Source organism: Fukomys damarensis, unplaced genomic scaffold (genome assembly GCF_012274545.1).
Source record: "Fukomys damarensis isolate Sample0158 unplaced genomic scaffold, DMR_v1.0_HiC HiC_scaffold_32, whole genome shotgun sequence".
In the NCBI taxonomy this organism is placed as follows: domain Eukaryota; kingdom Metazoa; phylum Chordata; class Mammalia; order Rodentia; family Bathyergidae; genus Fukomys; species Fukomys damarensis.
The window spans coordinates 3098070-3114927 of NW_022900944.1; the positions used below are offsets into that span (position 1 = coordinate 3098070).

General features: G+C 34.7%; 1 protein-coding gene across 1 annotated transcript in view; it reads left to right on the forward strand.

Moving 5' to 3' along the window:
* Nucleotides 1–16858, forward strand: part of Grid2 (glutamate ionotropic receptor delta type subunit 2) — a 405281-nt gene that overhangs the window by 158938 nt on the left and 229485 nt on the right. Inside the window, exons 4-6 of the mRNA XM_033757758.1 lie at nucleotides 393–446; nucleotides 8501–8674; nucleotides 15769–15930. Of these exons, the coding sequence (XP_033613649.1) occupies nucleotides 393–446; nucleotides 8501–8674; nucleotides 15769–15930 (390 nt within the window). The remainder of the gene's footprint in view (nucleotides 1–392; nucleotides 447–8500; nucleotides 8675–15768; nucleotides 15931–16858) is intronic.

Genomic DNA, 16858 nt, shown 5'->3' on the forward strand with positions numbered 1-16858 from the left:
ATATATATATACTGAGTCAGATTGTAGAGAGATATATACTTAGATATTTACAAAAAACCTCTAAGTTTATTTGGACTAAGAAAAATGATTTTAGATTAGAACTCCTCTTTTCCTCTCTGTGAAATTACAGAACAGTATTACTGTTGTAGTTTTAATGAAAATTATTTGTCTAGATTTTTTGATGAGTTATATTTTCAGATTGATTTAGCAAATCTACAGTGCATCTACAAATGGAATACAAAAGCTTCTTCAGTATTAATGGTTTTACATCTTTATTGATCAAAAAGACATTTCAGATGTATGAATCATTGTTTGCCATTTACAAAACACATCCATTGAGCTTGATTTGTTTTTCCTGATTAATGCTGAGATCTGGCTGTTTTCTGTTCTAGGTTGTGGAGACCAATTTGGTTGCTTTTGATTGTCACTGGATCATTATAAATGAGGTAAAGCTGCTGGCCCCTTATGGTCCCCTCTGTATGCTGTGTTCATATACACAATTGCAGTGTTTCCTATGGCCTTGGATTTTTAAGAGGGAACAGAACACGAAGTAAACTTTCAGCTTATTGAATACTATTAAGTAAAAATAGAATGAAGAGTTTTTAAAGATGATAAAGGGCTTTGTATGAATAAAGTAAATGGAGAAAGTCTACCCTGCTGAGCTGAGTATCTTGCAGCTTTTCCTGTTGGCACACTCTGTCTGCTGAGAGAGATCATCTTTATGAAATGTAGAGCTCTTCTTTGTAAGCAAAGTGAATTCCACCCAGCGGAGTGCTTATGTTCCATTTATATTTTAATGTTGTTTCTAGAACTTTCGCATCTACCGCCTTTGCATGAGGATTAAATAGTATAGCATATGAATTTGAATCAATAAAAAACAGATTTTTTTTTGCCTTTTCATAAATAAGTTTAACTGTTTCAAAATCCAGGAAAATTCATTGTGGATTTTTCATTTTTGAAGACAGTACATAAGATGAAAAATACATTACTGCCTGAGATGCTGTGAAAAAAGTTGTCCCATTAGCATTTACCAATCACAATCAGAAAGAACAGTGAACAGATCAGTTTGGGACAAATATGTGATCACATAAACTGATCTTCAATAAAACATGGTGTTCATCAGAGCTATTATTTATGAGTAAAGATTATATAGTGTTTATCTTTGGATAAGAATTATAAAATGATGAGACTTATTTTGGGGACAAAATAGTATTTGGGGTAAGAACTTTGATTTTGTAAACAGCAAAATGCAACCAATGCTGGCTATAAAACTTACTACTACTATGGACATATAATTATTCTATGCCTCAGTTTATCTATTTATATGATACTGTAATAATATTTACAGTTTCTTAATAAAAATAAATGAAATGTTCTAATCTATTAGCACAGCCTCTTACAAATGACACTTGATAAATGACGCTGCAATAAGGATACTTTTCTGTGAACGTGCACAGATAGCTGTCTCTCACGATTTTGTGGAATATTAAACACTATTCTGTGAAGTAGTGGGGGGTGGGGGTCCACAGAGGAGAAGAGATTTGTTTCTCTTAGGCAGATAATAAAAATAATTCCTAGTTTCAAGTTGTCTCTCCTAAACAACTCCTTGGAGATGGAATGTGGAATGGTTCTCTTTAGCCCTGGATCCTGGAAAAGCCACACAAATCTGCTTTTGGTCTCCCAAACTGCAGGTCCGTGTGATCTCTCTCCACATCTCTCCTGGCACAGGCATTCCTCAGAGTCACACATGCAATACATGTACATGCAATATTTTTTTTTCAGTGAGACTCTGATATCTTCTAATTTTCTCATACCTCTGAATTTTCCATCCTAGGATCCCAGCCAGGGCACAAGTGCCCTGCTGAATTAGGAAAATTCACAATAATTAAGATCAGGATAGTGGGAGGACCGTAAGGCAAGAGGATTCATTTTTTTTTCCTTTTTTTTTTTTTGCAAGGAAAAGAAGTTTCAATGAAATTAAACAATTCAATATTGTACAATTTTTAGAGGGGATAATGGGATTTATTTTGATAATAGAATTTTTATAACAGCTTTTTCTGATATAATGATTCAATTGTTTTTGTTCCTTGTTTTGTTTTTTGGTAATTCTCTTTATAGATTATATTTTTGAAATTTCCACTACCTCAGTTGGAATCTTATGGGAGGTATTTTATCCCAATAGCCATTGTCTTTAGTTTAATTATTTCCTAGATTACTTTTTTTAAAAATAAATAATCATCCTAATCCCTATTTTTATCTTGTGCCTGACTTCTGATGAGGAGTAGACTACACAGATTTCTTGATACTAAGTAAGCTGGAATAATTTTACTCATTTAAGTTAACAGAGTTGATTATAAAAGAAACATGATTTGTTCTTAATTAAAACAAATCAACATTTAAAATAATTGCTTGGTATGGTGGGCACTCCTGTAATCCCAGCACTCAGGAGGCTGAGGCAGGAGGTTTGCCCAGAGTTTGAGGCCGGCCTGACCTACATACTAAGTTCAAGGCCTGCCTAAATTACAAAGTGAGATCCTATCTCAACAAAACAAAACAAAATAAAACAAATCTTTAAACGGAAAGGGTCATTCCCTTCTATTCTGTGATAAAACTGTGAAGGTATCCATAAATTACTGTTTTTCTACATCTAATTTGGCCTCAGTTATATGACTCTTAAAGAACACAAGTAATATGGTCATGTATTCACGATTTAAGGGTCAATTTGTACTGTAGAAGATCTCACCCTTTAGAGTTGTACAGATGTACTCTGCGTAGACTAACACGTATTTCACTGAAGAATAGACTGGGAAGAAGAATGCAAATTTTTGTTTTATGGTATCTTTTATAAACATTTTTTTAAGTATATGTGCTGCCGAAGACAGCACTATAAACATTATTCTAGCAATTGGTTACTTTCTGCAAAACAAAACATGCATATAAACAAGGTAATCTAAATGGTAAATGTTAAAAGAATAGAGCTCAATTCTCTCAGCCTTTAAACTTTTTTTTAAACTGCAAATTACCCTAACTTTATTTTTATTATTCCTGAAATCCTTATCTGTTTCTGTTCAGTCCTACTTTCTATTCCTTCAGCAAAGGCACCATTTGTTTGAAAAGTACAGTGCTCATAAACCACAGCATTTACGCTGGTTATGACTTGTGTCTTCTGAACTGGGTAAAGTCTCAGAGAACAAGCAGATTTGCAAGGAAATTATTCTCAGCCAGTGTGACCGAAGTCAGCTCTCACCTCCACATGCGTCCACTCAGCCACTTCCTCCTCTCTTAAATATACCCCCGGAAGCTTAAGCCCACCCTCTCCTTACACACTTTTCCTTCATATCCTTGTTTCTGCAAATGGATCTTAAAAGTCATGATTCATCACGGCTTCTATAAATTTACAAAACCAATTTCTCCAATTTGTGAGGATGACAGTAAACTCTAAAAGCGATAACAACATAGCAACATGCAAATGCCCACTTTGACTGAACATAGAGAATGTGACTCTGGGTAGTTTGGTTTGTGTAGCTATTATTTTGTTGCTAATTTTAAAATGAGTTGCAGACATTTATTTAATCTTATTGCACCAATAGTTTCGTAGAGAGGGAATATAAATCAAAGCTGGCACTGTGCTTCCTGATACAAATTGATGTAGAAACTTGAAAACAATGTATTTTTTTCATTTGCATTAAGTGTGCTGCAATAATGAGAGGCTGTGCCAGCTCATGTGGTGCAATCAATCATACATTAAGACTTGGTAATGGTATTTATCTTCCCCCTGCAATCAATGGATCCAGCTCAGAACAGTCTTTTCATATGAGTGTTATCATATCCCTTCAAGGCCCTGAAGCAGATGGCTTGGCACTTTATTTAAGTTCTACAAAAGTTAGAAATTCAGTTAAGGAGATAGGCACTGTTTAGAGCTTCAAGAGGCATAATGCTTGGTGTCTCCTTTCATTCCTGATGATATCATCCTGACTTTGAATGTCCTGATAGGATTTTACTGACTTTGAGAAATTGATAGGTTAAACCATTATTTTCTGTTAGTCACTGCTGAGTATTTACAGTTAAGGAAGAAGTTGTTGGTTTGGGGATTTTTTCTGTTGCTTAAAGATTTAAAAAGCCTGCTAGTATAGTGGAAGGTTTTCATTTTTCTAGCTTACCAGTGAAAATAAAGATTTAAAGCCTGCTAGTATAGTGGAAGGTTTTCATTTTTCTAGCTTACCAGTGAATTAAATTACCCACTTCTGCTAGTCTGCCAAGCAGAAAGTTGCATTCTGCTTCTCTGCCTGTTGGTATGAACTTAAAGAGTTGATTTATTCCAGATTTCAACATTATTTGCTGATTGCTCCATAGCAATGCCAAGCTTTATGAAAGAATCAAGGGATCATCTTTGCTACAGTGGGAGGAATAGACACATGTTAGAAAAGGAACATCTTTTCAAATGATATCCACATCGTAGACTCTAAAATCTCACTAGTAATATTTACTGTATTCAGAATTATATCACCTATTTAAAGCATCCCAATGTCTAAAATTAAAATTTCAAGTATCAATCTTTAGAAGATGGTTGGGTAAAATCCTGCCATTCATTCATTTTTTAACTTATCAACATTTATTGAATATTTACCAAGAGACAGGATCTTTTTAGTGCCAAGAGATTAAATGATGAGCAAACAGGAAAAACAAATGAGAAAGAGAAAATAAGAAAATATTTTTCAGTAATAATTTATGTAGTTTAGATTGGCATCTGATTGAATGGATTTAAAGAGCCATTCCTTTCCCAAAAATCTAGTAATTTCAATCAAAAGCTGGTATACTGCAAATCTTCAGGACTGTCTCAATTCTTTCCAAAGATTTTTCTGGAAAGTGGCTGTTTCTGGGTGAAGCTGCATTCACAGCCAGGTATTTTTCTTTCTTGGCCATACACAGTTTACAGTTCATCCTACATTAAACTATTAAAGCAAGATTAGTATTTCTTAGGCATGACGGCTTGAATTTTAATAATTTTTTTATTATCCATGTAAATTATTCCTGAGGAAAAAAAAGTCTATTATACTCTTCAAAAGAAGTAAAAATTAAAAGTTTGCGATACCCATACTTTTTTTATACAGGGGGAATAGATTCAACTCCCAAGCCTACTAGATATCTGAAATGCTAGTTCATGTTCTGTAAAACCAAAGAGTTAATTCTAGGAACAACAGAGGTTAAGAGTAGGAAGTATTGTTGAGAAAAAGAAAGCTTCTGTCTAAGAGAGACAAAAGAGGGACCGAAAAGTGGGTTGCCCTCCCACAGCACTCTTCAAAGTTATTTTATACAGCAAAGCCATGAGGTGAGGTGGGTGCAAATTAGGACAAAACTCTTAGACCCAATGAAAATTTACAAGGTAGGCATAAGGTGGGGCAAAACCATGACCAATCAGTAAGATTGCAAGTATAGTCACCGAGGTAATATTCATTAAATGGGGATCAAATGGGAAAACAAGCCACATATAAAGAATTTCTGATTTAAAATATCAATCACTGCTATCTTTAGGGGAACTAGTGCCTCTTTTTTATAATGCTAACCAGCGGATGTGCCTCCATTGTTCTCCATGTTGGCTCCTCGCTGTGCTGGCTCTTGGAGGGCTGCACCTTAAGGGCCCGTGCCTTCAGGGAGGCCTAGTCCAACTGCCTACAAGATATCTAATTAACTTGCCTATCTGCAATACACTCACTTTAAATCACACTGTGAATTCTGCATACTAAATATATAGAATGAGAAATACAAGGACAAATAATTTTTTAATTCTGATTAAACTTTTTAAAATTTCAGAAATATTCTGCATAATTTTATAGATATTAATTAGCATATTTGATGGTGTTAGGGGCTTGGGCTTTGAATATTTGTTTGGTAAACTAGTTTGTCACATGGTTATTTTCTAAAATCTCACATTTTAAACTTTATTTTTCAAATTCAGAGCCCTGGAACCAGACTGATGTAATTGTAACAATCATTTTACATTTTAATACAGACCTTTACTTAGACTTGTTTTTCATTTAGAAGGGCTTCTTTTTAAATTAAGTGATCATTTGTCTTTCAGTGTTTATACAACGTTGCATCTGTGATTATTGAAGTATATATGCCTTTTGAAATTCAAAAGTTTCATAAATATAAAATAGCTGCCTACTCATGGTTTCATACTACGAAACTGTTTTTAAGATCAAGTGTCAAACCTAAAATTGCATGTGATGTTTTCTGAGACAGACTGTCTGTTACTTTCATTCAGGATGGCAGATTCTTTCCTCCCAGAAAATTACTTTCTTTTTACTTCCCCAAATAATAATAGACAAAATATATTCAATTCAAATTGACATTTCTTCAGATTTACTTAAACTTAGGCACCTGAGAAATTCAGCTTGTGGAAAATAGAAAAGGTAACCATCCCTTTGTGTGTTTGAAAATAGACCTGTTAGACTTCGATTCAAGGTGGATGACTTCATCATTTCTTATGGAATCACTAAGCTATTAAATGCTGAAAGAATATATTTCTATAGTTTTAATTCCCATCATTCATAAGTATTAATCTAGGTAATTCCTGTAAGGAAATACAGATTTCTTATATAATTACATCAGACAATTACTCTTTTATTACATTTCTAAATTTATCCTATGAATAAAACATATGTTAAATGAAGAGCTTGGACTCTCCTTGATTCTCTAAAGTATGAATAGACATTGTCTGATTTAGTGTCATTTTTTAACACAAAATGAGATAATAAGTAGTATTTTGCCTAAAGTATAATTGGCACTTGTTAATTATACATTTTTTATTTTAATGTACTGATTCATAGTTGGTCCTACACAGTATAGAGAAATGGTGCTATTTGACAAAACTTTTGATAAATCTGTATTGCCAAAAAGATAAGGACCACATGTATAACTGAACTTATAAAAAAGAAAAGTCATTCGATGTTTTTAGTACTTTTTAAGTGAAACTTCTGTACTACACAGTATGGCATTAAAAAAATAAAATGACATAGAAGAGCAATATTAATATTAATTACCTTTAAAAGACTGCAGGTTAACATTAGGGACTAAAATGGAGTTGACAGGACACTTTAATTCTGCTTTGTGAGCAGATGACAGAAAATTAAAGCGTGACCTACTCTTTGCCAGAGATTTTGGTGGCCAGTGAAATGACACCGATTAAAGGAAAAAGATGGCATTTTTAAATGAGAAAAACTATATTTTATGGTGCATTAAGGATTAATTGCCCAGAAATTCCTGATATTATACTGGATACAGTAGATGGCAGGTGTTATTTTATTTTTGCAAAAATCTATATTTCATAAAGATCCTAAAGAAAGGGTGAATTTTAAAGGATGAATATTTATTACAAAGAATCATATTATATAATTAGCCTAGAAAAGAAAAAAATTAAATCTGTTAATGATCTTTTTTCTTTTATTATTCAACAGTAATTTCTTAGATCAAAACTGAAGTATGTTCAGCGCCATCCAAAATTTACCTTGTATCAAACCTTTTATTTTTATGGTTGTAAGAATCTATCAACACCAATAATTTGTTAATTGCCAAGGCCTCATTAATAAAGTTTCCACATGAATACTATCAAGCACGAGCTCCCTCAGCAAAAAGACTGTTTTAAAACTGAAGTTTACTTTGATCACTTCTGTTCTAATTCCAATCAGAACAAATACATGTTGTAAAATCTATTTCATTTTTTAAAAATTATTTCCACATCTGTTGTTAAACCAAATCTTAAAATTTAATCGGATTGGGAAGTCGGGCAGCAGAAGTAGACATTGCAATTTCTTTCAGTTTGACAGATACTCGTATGCTAAATAAAATTGAACTATGTAAAGAGTACTGAGTTTCTTCCTCACCCAGCTTGGTTTAGTCTGCATCAACTAACATAATCTTTCACCTTTATGTCCAGACCACAATTATAAAACTAACTTATTATTCAATAGTCAGTATTTTGAAATTATTCTTTAGCAAGAGAAATACATGAGCAACAATCAATAATTTTAGGAAATAATTAGAAAATCTTTTTTTAAAAAAAATTCTCCTCTTGCTTTCTCTTCCCAGTTCATATAAAAGCCTCATTTTTCATTGCTAAGAGGAACGTTTATAATCTTAGATGCAAGTTTCTTTCTAGGTACTGTACTCATATTATCTTGAAAGCCATTAATGAATAATAAGCTATATCAGCAATGTTTTTAACTTTGCTCAGTATTTTGACCACACCTATATTTTCTCTATTTTTAAAATAATTAATTATAAATTTACTATTAATGGATTATTCTAAAGTGAGATGCTCCATTAGGAATTATTCAGGCATTAATGTATGCAATACAAGGCACCAAAAGCAACTTCCAGTGGGCTGATGTGCTTTTTCATTTGGTGAACCCCTTAGTGCTTCCAGATGACAATTCATCAATGGTTTTGGGTTTGTTATTGTATTAAAGAATATCTAACTCGTCCACTTCTTATCTTATAGGAAATAAACGATGTGGATGTACAGGAACTTGTAAGAAGGTCAATTGGAAGGTTAACAATTATTCGGCAGACATTTCCTGTCCCCCAGAACATAAGTCAGCGATGTTTCCGTGGCAACCATCGAATATCTTCAACATTATGTGATCCAAAGGATCCGTTTGCGCAGAACATGGAGGTATATTCTAAAAGCCAGAATTTCTTCCTGGGTGCTTTGTTGAATAGCTGCACAGAGAGCTTTTTGAGTTGCATGAGATTCATAGTTATACATGTTATTGTTTCTGAGCATTCTCCTCCAGAAGTAAGTATAATAGAAGAGAGTGCTAAAGATCTGTGTCTTTGATCCTTTTGCTCTTAGCATAGAAAAATATCTCGTTAAATAGCAATATATTAGATAAATCAAGTGAAGAAGGAGGTAAGAAAGGGGTTAATGGTCATGATATATTATGTCCTAGTTCCTCAAAATGGACATCACTGCACTGCATTGCAAACATATACTGATAAAATAATGTCATGTCAAAAAAGAATAACAATATATTAAATGAAGGGATTTTTTTCTAAGCAAACAGGTTCACAGAATTTCCCATAGGAGAATTTGTGATTGATACTCCTAAAATCAAATGCAAACTAACAAGCTAAAAATTTACTTGACTTTTCTGGCATAAAGACAGATGTTTATTCTTCTTTTTTTAAAGATAAAATTCAGTTTGATGAACTTTAGTAAGACACTATTTAAATTTTTTTAAAAATTCTGTAGTATTATATAGACATAGCCAAATTAGATATGACTGAACTGAAAACTTCATTAACAAGAACACAATGAAGAATTTGAAAGTAAATAAAATTTCTGAATGGTAAAATACAGAACGTCAACTCCCTGCAGCTTGCTCATAACAAGACTCTTTAAATACTCAGAGTCCATTTCTTTTTGCCAAGGAAAACCCTAAAAGATTTTTTTTCTCTTTGCAGTGAAGAGGGCTCAGTCTGTCTTCCCAGAGGGGATGTCAGAAAAAGCAGGCATTCCAGCAACTGCAGGAAGCTGTAGAACACTCTCTAGCAAGGCAAGAGACAGGGGAAGGGAGACTCAATCGGACCCACGGACTTAACTGTCTAGGGTGTGTACAATCAAGTCTGGGTTACGAGGGTGTTGCTGTAGTTCAACACTAGCATATAAGAGAATATTTAAACAATTACTTGGACACACCAGCAAAAATTAAGGTCTGGAGCAATTTGAAAAGTCCAGGAACCATGATATTTTTAGAAAGTTAGTCTTTTAAAATGTCCACTGTGGGAAATATTTTAGTACTTAGAGACGTTCAGTTTGAATAATTTGCAAGTATGACGAGTTTATTATAGGTCGGTGATACTAGACAAATAAGGTAATTTGACAAAATAACTTCTTTTTTTTAAAGCTAATCCCACAGTCTATCCTTAGTCACCTTTGAGATTTTAAAAAATGAGTTAGCAGTCCTTCAACTATTTTTTCATATTTATTAACCTGGTAATAAGAAGTGTGGCTGCAGGATCATTGCCCATAGAGATTTGTTTCCTGCTGGATTTTAAACCCATTCAGAGTAGGTCACTTCTTGGACCTGACATCACCATATTCAACAATGTGCTTTTCCATAATTTTCTGTCCCATTGACCTCAGTGCTTTGCCCCTTTGTGACTACACATTTGAATGTCGTTTAGAAGAAAGCAATGACCATTGTAAGCCATTCTCAATCGCTAACAAGGCCCACTGAGAATTCAGGGCCATTCTTATTGTGCTGCTTGTGATGAACCATCTTTAGATTTTAACTGGCCATCAGCATAGTTGATGCACAAATGATAGCAATTCTAAATGGAGAAAAGCGTGGTAGAATTTTGACTCAGAAAATTGGGAAGTGCTAAAGGTTCTTCTTATTTAAAAAAATGGCAAGAAAAAAGTATGTCTTAAAAATCATTGAGTATGTCACTCAGGGAAAGCAAAAAGTATCTTCAAGCACATTTACCCTAGAGCACCATCCTTCCATTTCAAATAATCAGAAAACAAAGATTTTATTTAGCTCTGTGTTCCCAAATTACCTAATGCCTTTAGGCTGTAAGGTATTACCAACCTTGCCATATCCCACATCTTTCTCTTACTCCCCTCAAATACAAAAACTGGAGAATATAAGGAGGATCCTCTGAGGATTTGTTGCATATTGATTCCCCTTTATGTTTCTTACAATTTGACTAAATAATTTAATATTAGAGAAAAACAGAACCTTTTTTATGTGAAAGTATAATTAATTACAAATAATAGTATATGAGTAGAGGGCCCTTGAATTTTAAAATATTCCACTAAAAAGCAGAGCATTTAATGTACAGCCTTGCCTTGGTGGAAAAATTTTATCTCACTGAAGATACAGAAAGCAACCAAAAGCAAAATGATACTTTCCATTAAATTCTGATCAGCAAGGCACCACTGAGTGATAATTTGGGAGTTGGTAATTCTCTAGAAGTAACATCCTCAATTTCAAATCTATAGAAACAATGCAAGGAAATATGACCACAGATAGACTTTTAATTCAGCATTCAGAAGGGTGTGATCTAAAAATCTTTCAGAAAATATTATGCAAGTATGACCGAGCAGTCTGTTAAAATTTATATTCAACTGTAAAATCACATTAGTTGATGTAAGGAAAGGAGGAGAGGGCAGGGGAAGCCTGTGTAGAGATAACTGGTAGGCACTAATTTTAATATATGTAGAAAAAGAATTAAAATTTAGAAAGAAGTAAAAACAAGTTAAATTACTTCCAGAAAAACTAAAATCCAGGATTAGCTCATATTGTAAAATGAATAATAAAGAAAACTTCTCACATAGAAAACAGAATTTTTACATAATATGCAACAAGATGAATGTAGTGCATTTATTTCTTGGTGAAACCAATATTAGCTTAGCTGCTAATTCAGAGGCAATGGAAAGATTTTAGTCTTTTTGCCTCTGTTTTATCCACCCAAGAAAAATTGTCTGCAAATAGGGAATATTAGAGTAGAAGTCACCAGAAGAAAAGTAAATCACTGATTTAGAAGAAGCAGGGTGGTGCTGGAGATTATAATAATGCACTTGCTATAAATGAGGCTTAACAAATAACTGCTCAGAACAATCAATAAACCAGTAGATATGATTCTTTTTCATAATTTAGAAATGTGAAGGGAGTAGTTTAGAAGAGGGCCTAAGTACAAGTCGTTGGCTTGTTGTATTTATTTTCAAGGGGATGTAGAAAAGATTGTGACATATTTTATTGTATGAATGCTAATATTTAGGCAAATTGTCTATTGTTACATATGTGGTCTAGTGGACTTCCGTCAAAAAACCAGGGCTTCCTTACGAACAAGCTAAGCCAAATCAAGCCCTTCTGGATAGGTGTTTCATATGGGAAGGGTATCATGAAGCTGTGTGTTATGTATTGAGTTTTACATGGTGTTTGATGAATTTTCTCACCTGTAGTGAGAACATTGAAAGATCTAACCAGATTGGCTCCTAAAGGTAGGATATAGTAAAAATCTCTGGACTCAGAAAAAAACAAGTTCAAAATATTTTGAAACATCTCATTACCTTTAAAAGTTATAGAATATGTGTTTTTTTATAAAATTAAAGTTAGTTTCACATTATTTGGCACTTCAGCTATTTAGTTGTTTATTTCTCCAAGTCTTCAAGTGAAATGAATTTACCTTCCTAAATCAATCAAATCTTCCAGAAATATTGCTATAAGGAGAACACGTCTTTGATACATTCTGTATGTTTACTTCCTGATACGTACAGCCTACCAGTAGGTGCTTTTTTCCTCGTTCTGAAAAGTTTGTCATCTGATGAATATTCAAAGTACACTGATAAATATTTCACTGTTGAAGTGGAAGGAACTCTGTAGTCATCCAAAAGATTCTGTCCTTGTTCCCAATATTTTAAAATAGTTTGTCACTGCATGAATGAAAATGTATAAAACTTACCTATCAAATTTGCAAATGACAAAAAGCTAGGAGAGAAAGCTTATGTTGTCTTACATAATCAAGATCCAAATTGTTAATATTGACTGACTGGTTAAGCCTTAAAGTTTGAATTTCACAGAGATAAAGTATAGGTTCAAAATCAATTACACAAAGTCCAGATGGAAGTGTCCTGGTTGGACAGCTGTTCAAAGCCTTTAAGTTGAAGGAAAATTCAGAACAAGCACAGTGGAAGTCAGATTTGCTCCAAGCTATTTTAATATAATCTTGGACTCTGTGTCAGAAGCACTTTGCTAAGATCAGGAGATGAAATGTCTTACACACTGTCTCCTGGTCAGCTCACATCTGCATTAATGTGTCAGTCCTGGTTACTACATTTGTAGCAGAAACATTGGAAAACGGGAGGACAGAGGAAGCGAATGGATTTGATGAGCAGCCTAGAAACTGTACCAGATGATGAACAGCAGAAGGAAAGAGGATGTTTCAGGGCAAGTGACAGATGGTGTCAAATATTGTCACATTGGCTGCTGGAGGTTCAGTGATGTTACAAAACAAGTGTGGTGACAGTAAGCAAGAGAGAAACGAGAGCTCAGATGCAGGATCCTGGAATTTAAGATTTTAGAACTACTGTACGCTTGTGTCCAGAAAACAGTCGTTTGTGTGGCTCCTGGCCAGAGTAGAAGAGAAAATCATCTGGGTAGAAGTAAAGGTGCTGTTTTTGAAAGCTAAAAGATACTTCGGGATCATTTTGGGGGAGGATTCAAAGACGTCATGAATAAATAGGGTGGAGAGGTCAGTAGATGATAATAGAAAGAATGGAGCAGATGAATTTGAAAGGGAAACAATCACTTGCTTGACAAAGAAATCACAGGTGTGAGAGTGAGTCATTGTCATCACCACTTGTCAGTCCTAGCATCTAGAATGAGGACAGAGGAGAAGAGGTAGTCAGCTGTTGAAAACATCTACTACATATGGGGAATAAAGCACTCAACATTAAGACCAGCATAGATGTTCTTCGTATGTGTCTCAAAGTTTGCAAAGAGCCCGCATCCCGTAAGTCTGAGGCATGAGCATAACCCAGTTTGGGAGACAGATATTAACAGCATTGTTTGTTTTAAAGAAGCATGCATCAGTGCACTAGGAAAGAAAAAGAGGACCAGTCAGTGTCCTGCAGGATGGGGAGAGAGGGTGAGGAATGGTGAGGTAGGATTGTCCTAGCAGATCTCTGAACTGAATATTGAGCGAAGTTAACTGGTCGGAGAAAAGCAAAGACACATCAAATGATGCTACCAGTCTCATAGGCACACTTAAAGAGGTCCATCAAAAGACGAAAAACGATAGAGAAGTAAGAGGAGCAAATTTGAGGCAGTAGAGCCAGGAGAGTTTGGAAGCATCTATCAAATGATTTTTCCAGTGGTGCCTCTACCTGCCTTTCAAGAGCAAGGTCCTGAGTTTGATCCCAGGTACAAAAAAAAAAAAAAAAAAAAAAAAAAAAAAAAAAAGAAAGAAAGAAAGAAAGAAAGAAAGAAAGAAAGAAAGAAAGAAAGAAAGAAAGAAAGAAAGAAAGAAAGAAAGAAAGAAAGAAAGAGAAAGAAAGAAAGAAGGAAAGAAAGAAAGAAAGAAAGAAAGAAAGAAAGAAAGAAAGAAAGAAAGAAAGAAAGAAAAAAGAGTTGCCCTTCTTCATCTTCTTCACTGAGTACAGCACAGTCATTCTTTATGTTTCTTTCATATTTTTCTCTTGAGTCTTTCCAATCTTAGTCTGACTTGAATAGTGATTTACTGGCTATTTTTAAGTCTCACTTCATGGTAGATTTAAGCCATTCTTTTAATCTCTCTCAGAGCTATCTGTGTGGGAGAGGGTGAAGACAATCAGCCTTGGTATCTACTGATAAAGAACAAACTTGTATTTCACATTATGTCTAAGAGTGTTCAATGACTCTTTAAAGAAACCTCCCTACTGGGAATTAGTATACATGTAATATGATGCTTAAAAAAGGTGAATGATTAAAGATTTACGCAATGTGTAAAAAAACAAAGAAACAAAACAAAACAAAACCTCACAAGGCATTGTTAGAAAATTCTTATTTATGACTGTGTATAACATCAGACTCTAATTATCCAACTAGCTAGATTTTAGTACTGTTCTGTAATGTGCCTGTACTATTTGATAGATTTCTTTCTTGATTAATTACAACCAAATAGCAGTCCACATATTCTCCCTTTTCTATTTATTTATTTATTTATTTTAGTACCAGGGATTGAACTCAGGTCCTTGCGCTTGTGAGACAGGCAGCAAAACCAATGCGCTAAATGCCCAGCCACTCCCTTTTCTTTTTCGGAAAAATTGTGCTAGCACAAGTTTGAATGTTTTAAGATGAAATCAATTTCCATCACTATCTTGATCTATCATTTTAAAATTTCTGCCAGGTTTCTCCTTCTAAGAGGTATTAACATTTAACCAATTTTACTGGCCTAGGATCCCTTTGAAAATGAGCATGTTTGGTAATCAGTTGATGTTACAGACAGTAGTTTGTGCAAGACTTAATTGCAAGAGTGCAAAGACCTTAGCAAAAAGTGGGGATAGTTCATTTTTAAACATGTGTTGAAAGAAGATAATCTCATGATTACCTTAGAAGCAAACATTAATATAAACACATTTACAAGCTGATAATAGTTTATGGTACTCCTTATGTCCATGAATTGCAAAGCATGTATATGGCTATATCATTTTGTATAGATAGGTGATCATTATGATATTTTATGAATGGTTCTATTTTCTCTCATTTCTTCATTACAGTGTTCCCCTTACAAATGTGCATACCAATGGCTGTTTCCTTTTTGCACCTATGATACTCATATGTGAGATCCCGTGGATATTTCTCCATCTGAATAAGTACAGTGCAGATATCTGGCACATTCAGAGAATGTATTATTCAGTATGCCCTTCCAGTCTTAAACCCTTACATCCTCACGTCCCCAGAAAGAAATAGGGCCAGTGATTTTCTATGGTCTGACACTAACAGCCTTGCCTGTGTCGAGACTTCTCTTTTTTTATCTTCTCTTTCATACCTAAATAAGCTGAAAAACCAATTGAGGCATACAATCAGACAAGACTTCATTCTCAATGGCAAAAAAATTGCCTGGGAAATGAAAAGAAAGAAAGAAAGAAACCTGCTTAATAATCCCATAAACCAGCCATCTATGACAGGAACAGACGCAGCAGCTGAGCCGACGATTTTCTCCTCATTCGAGAAGGCTGGCATCAATGATTCTAATGATCACTGTCTAATGTCTTTTCAGATTTCAAACCTTTACATATACGACACGGTGCTTCTCCTTGCTAATGCTTTTCATAAGAAGCTGGAGGACCGAAAGTGGCACAGCATGGCAAGTCTGTCATGCATTAGAAAGAATTCCAAGCCCTGGCAGGGGGGGCGTTCCATGTTAGAGACCATCAAGAAGGTAACTACTGACGAGCATCTCACTGTTGTCAATGTTCATGTAAGGAGACTACAACAGATCCATGTGTGGTGAAATATCCCTTAAAGGTTGTTTTTCTCACTAATATCGCTGCCAACTCAAAAGCACAAAATGGGGGAAGTGAAATATTGAAAAACAAAAGCCTGAGGGGGACGAACATGTACAGAAACAGGGCCTTTATTTGTCTGCGAGAAAAGTTAAGCAAGTAAAAAATTAGAACTTGAGATACTTTAAGTTGTCCTGGCCTTGTCGTTTAGGTGAAAGATGCGCCAATTACCTCGGTGCTTGTCACAAGCCACAAAAACTTGTTTGCTTGTTTTGAAAAACCACACCATCAAGTGAAAAATATCTGCAGGACTTAGCACTTCTGCATTTAGAGGGAGCACGATAAGACTCTGGATGTCGCGACCTTTTGTTTATCTTATAATGAAGACAGGACTGTAAACAGCAGACTGCAGAGCTGCGGGACGGTTCTGGGCGCGGGATCTCGCTTTCCTTTCTCATCACTGTGTCGTGCTTCCCAGTCCTGCGCTGACCCACTTGGGCTGAGCACTTTACGCGGCTCAGCTCTTCTCAGAGGTATAAACACTCCGCAGTTTATTAGCTTCTTTGTCACGTCGTCCTTGCTGACGATGTCTTCTGTTTGCCTTGCGTGGCTTCTTGCATTTAAAAATGAAATGATTGATAAAACACACAGATTCCTCCTGGACCCTTTCCAGAAAGGAGACAGCCATTTGGAAGTTCATGTTATTTATTTTAAATGTCTTTTGCGTCTCTGCATATTTGCCTTTCTCTCCTGAAACAAAAAGAAAAATAGCCAGTCAATTGAAATATTTAGAGAGGTCAGACAAAAATGTAAAAATTTAACATTAGAAGTAAAATAGATACAGAAAAACAAGAAGTGCAGGAA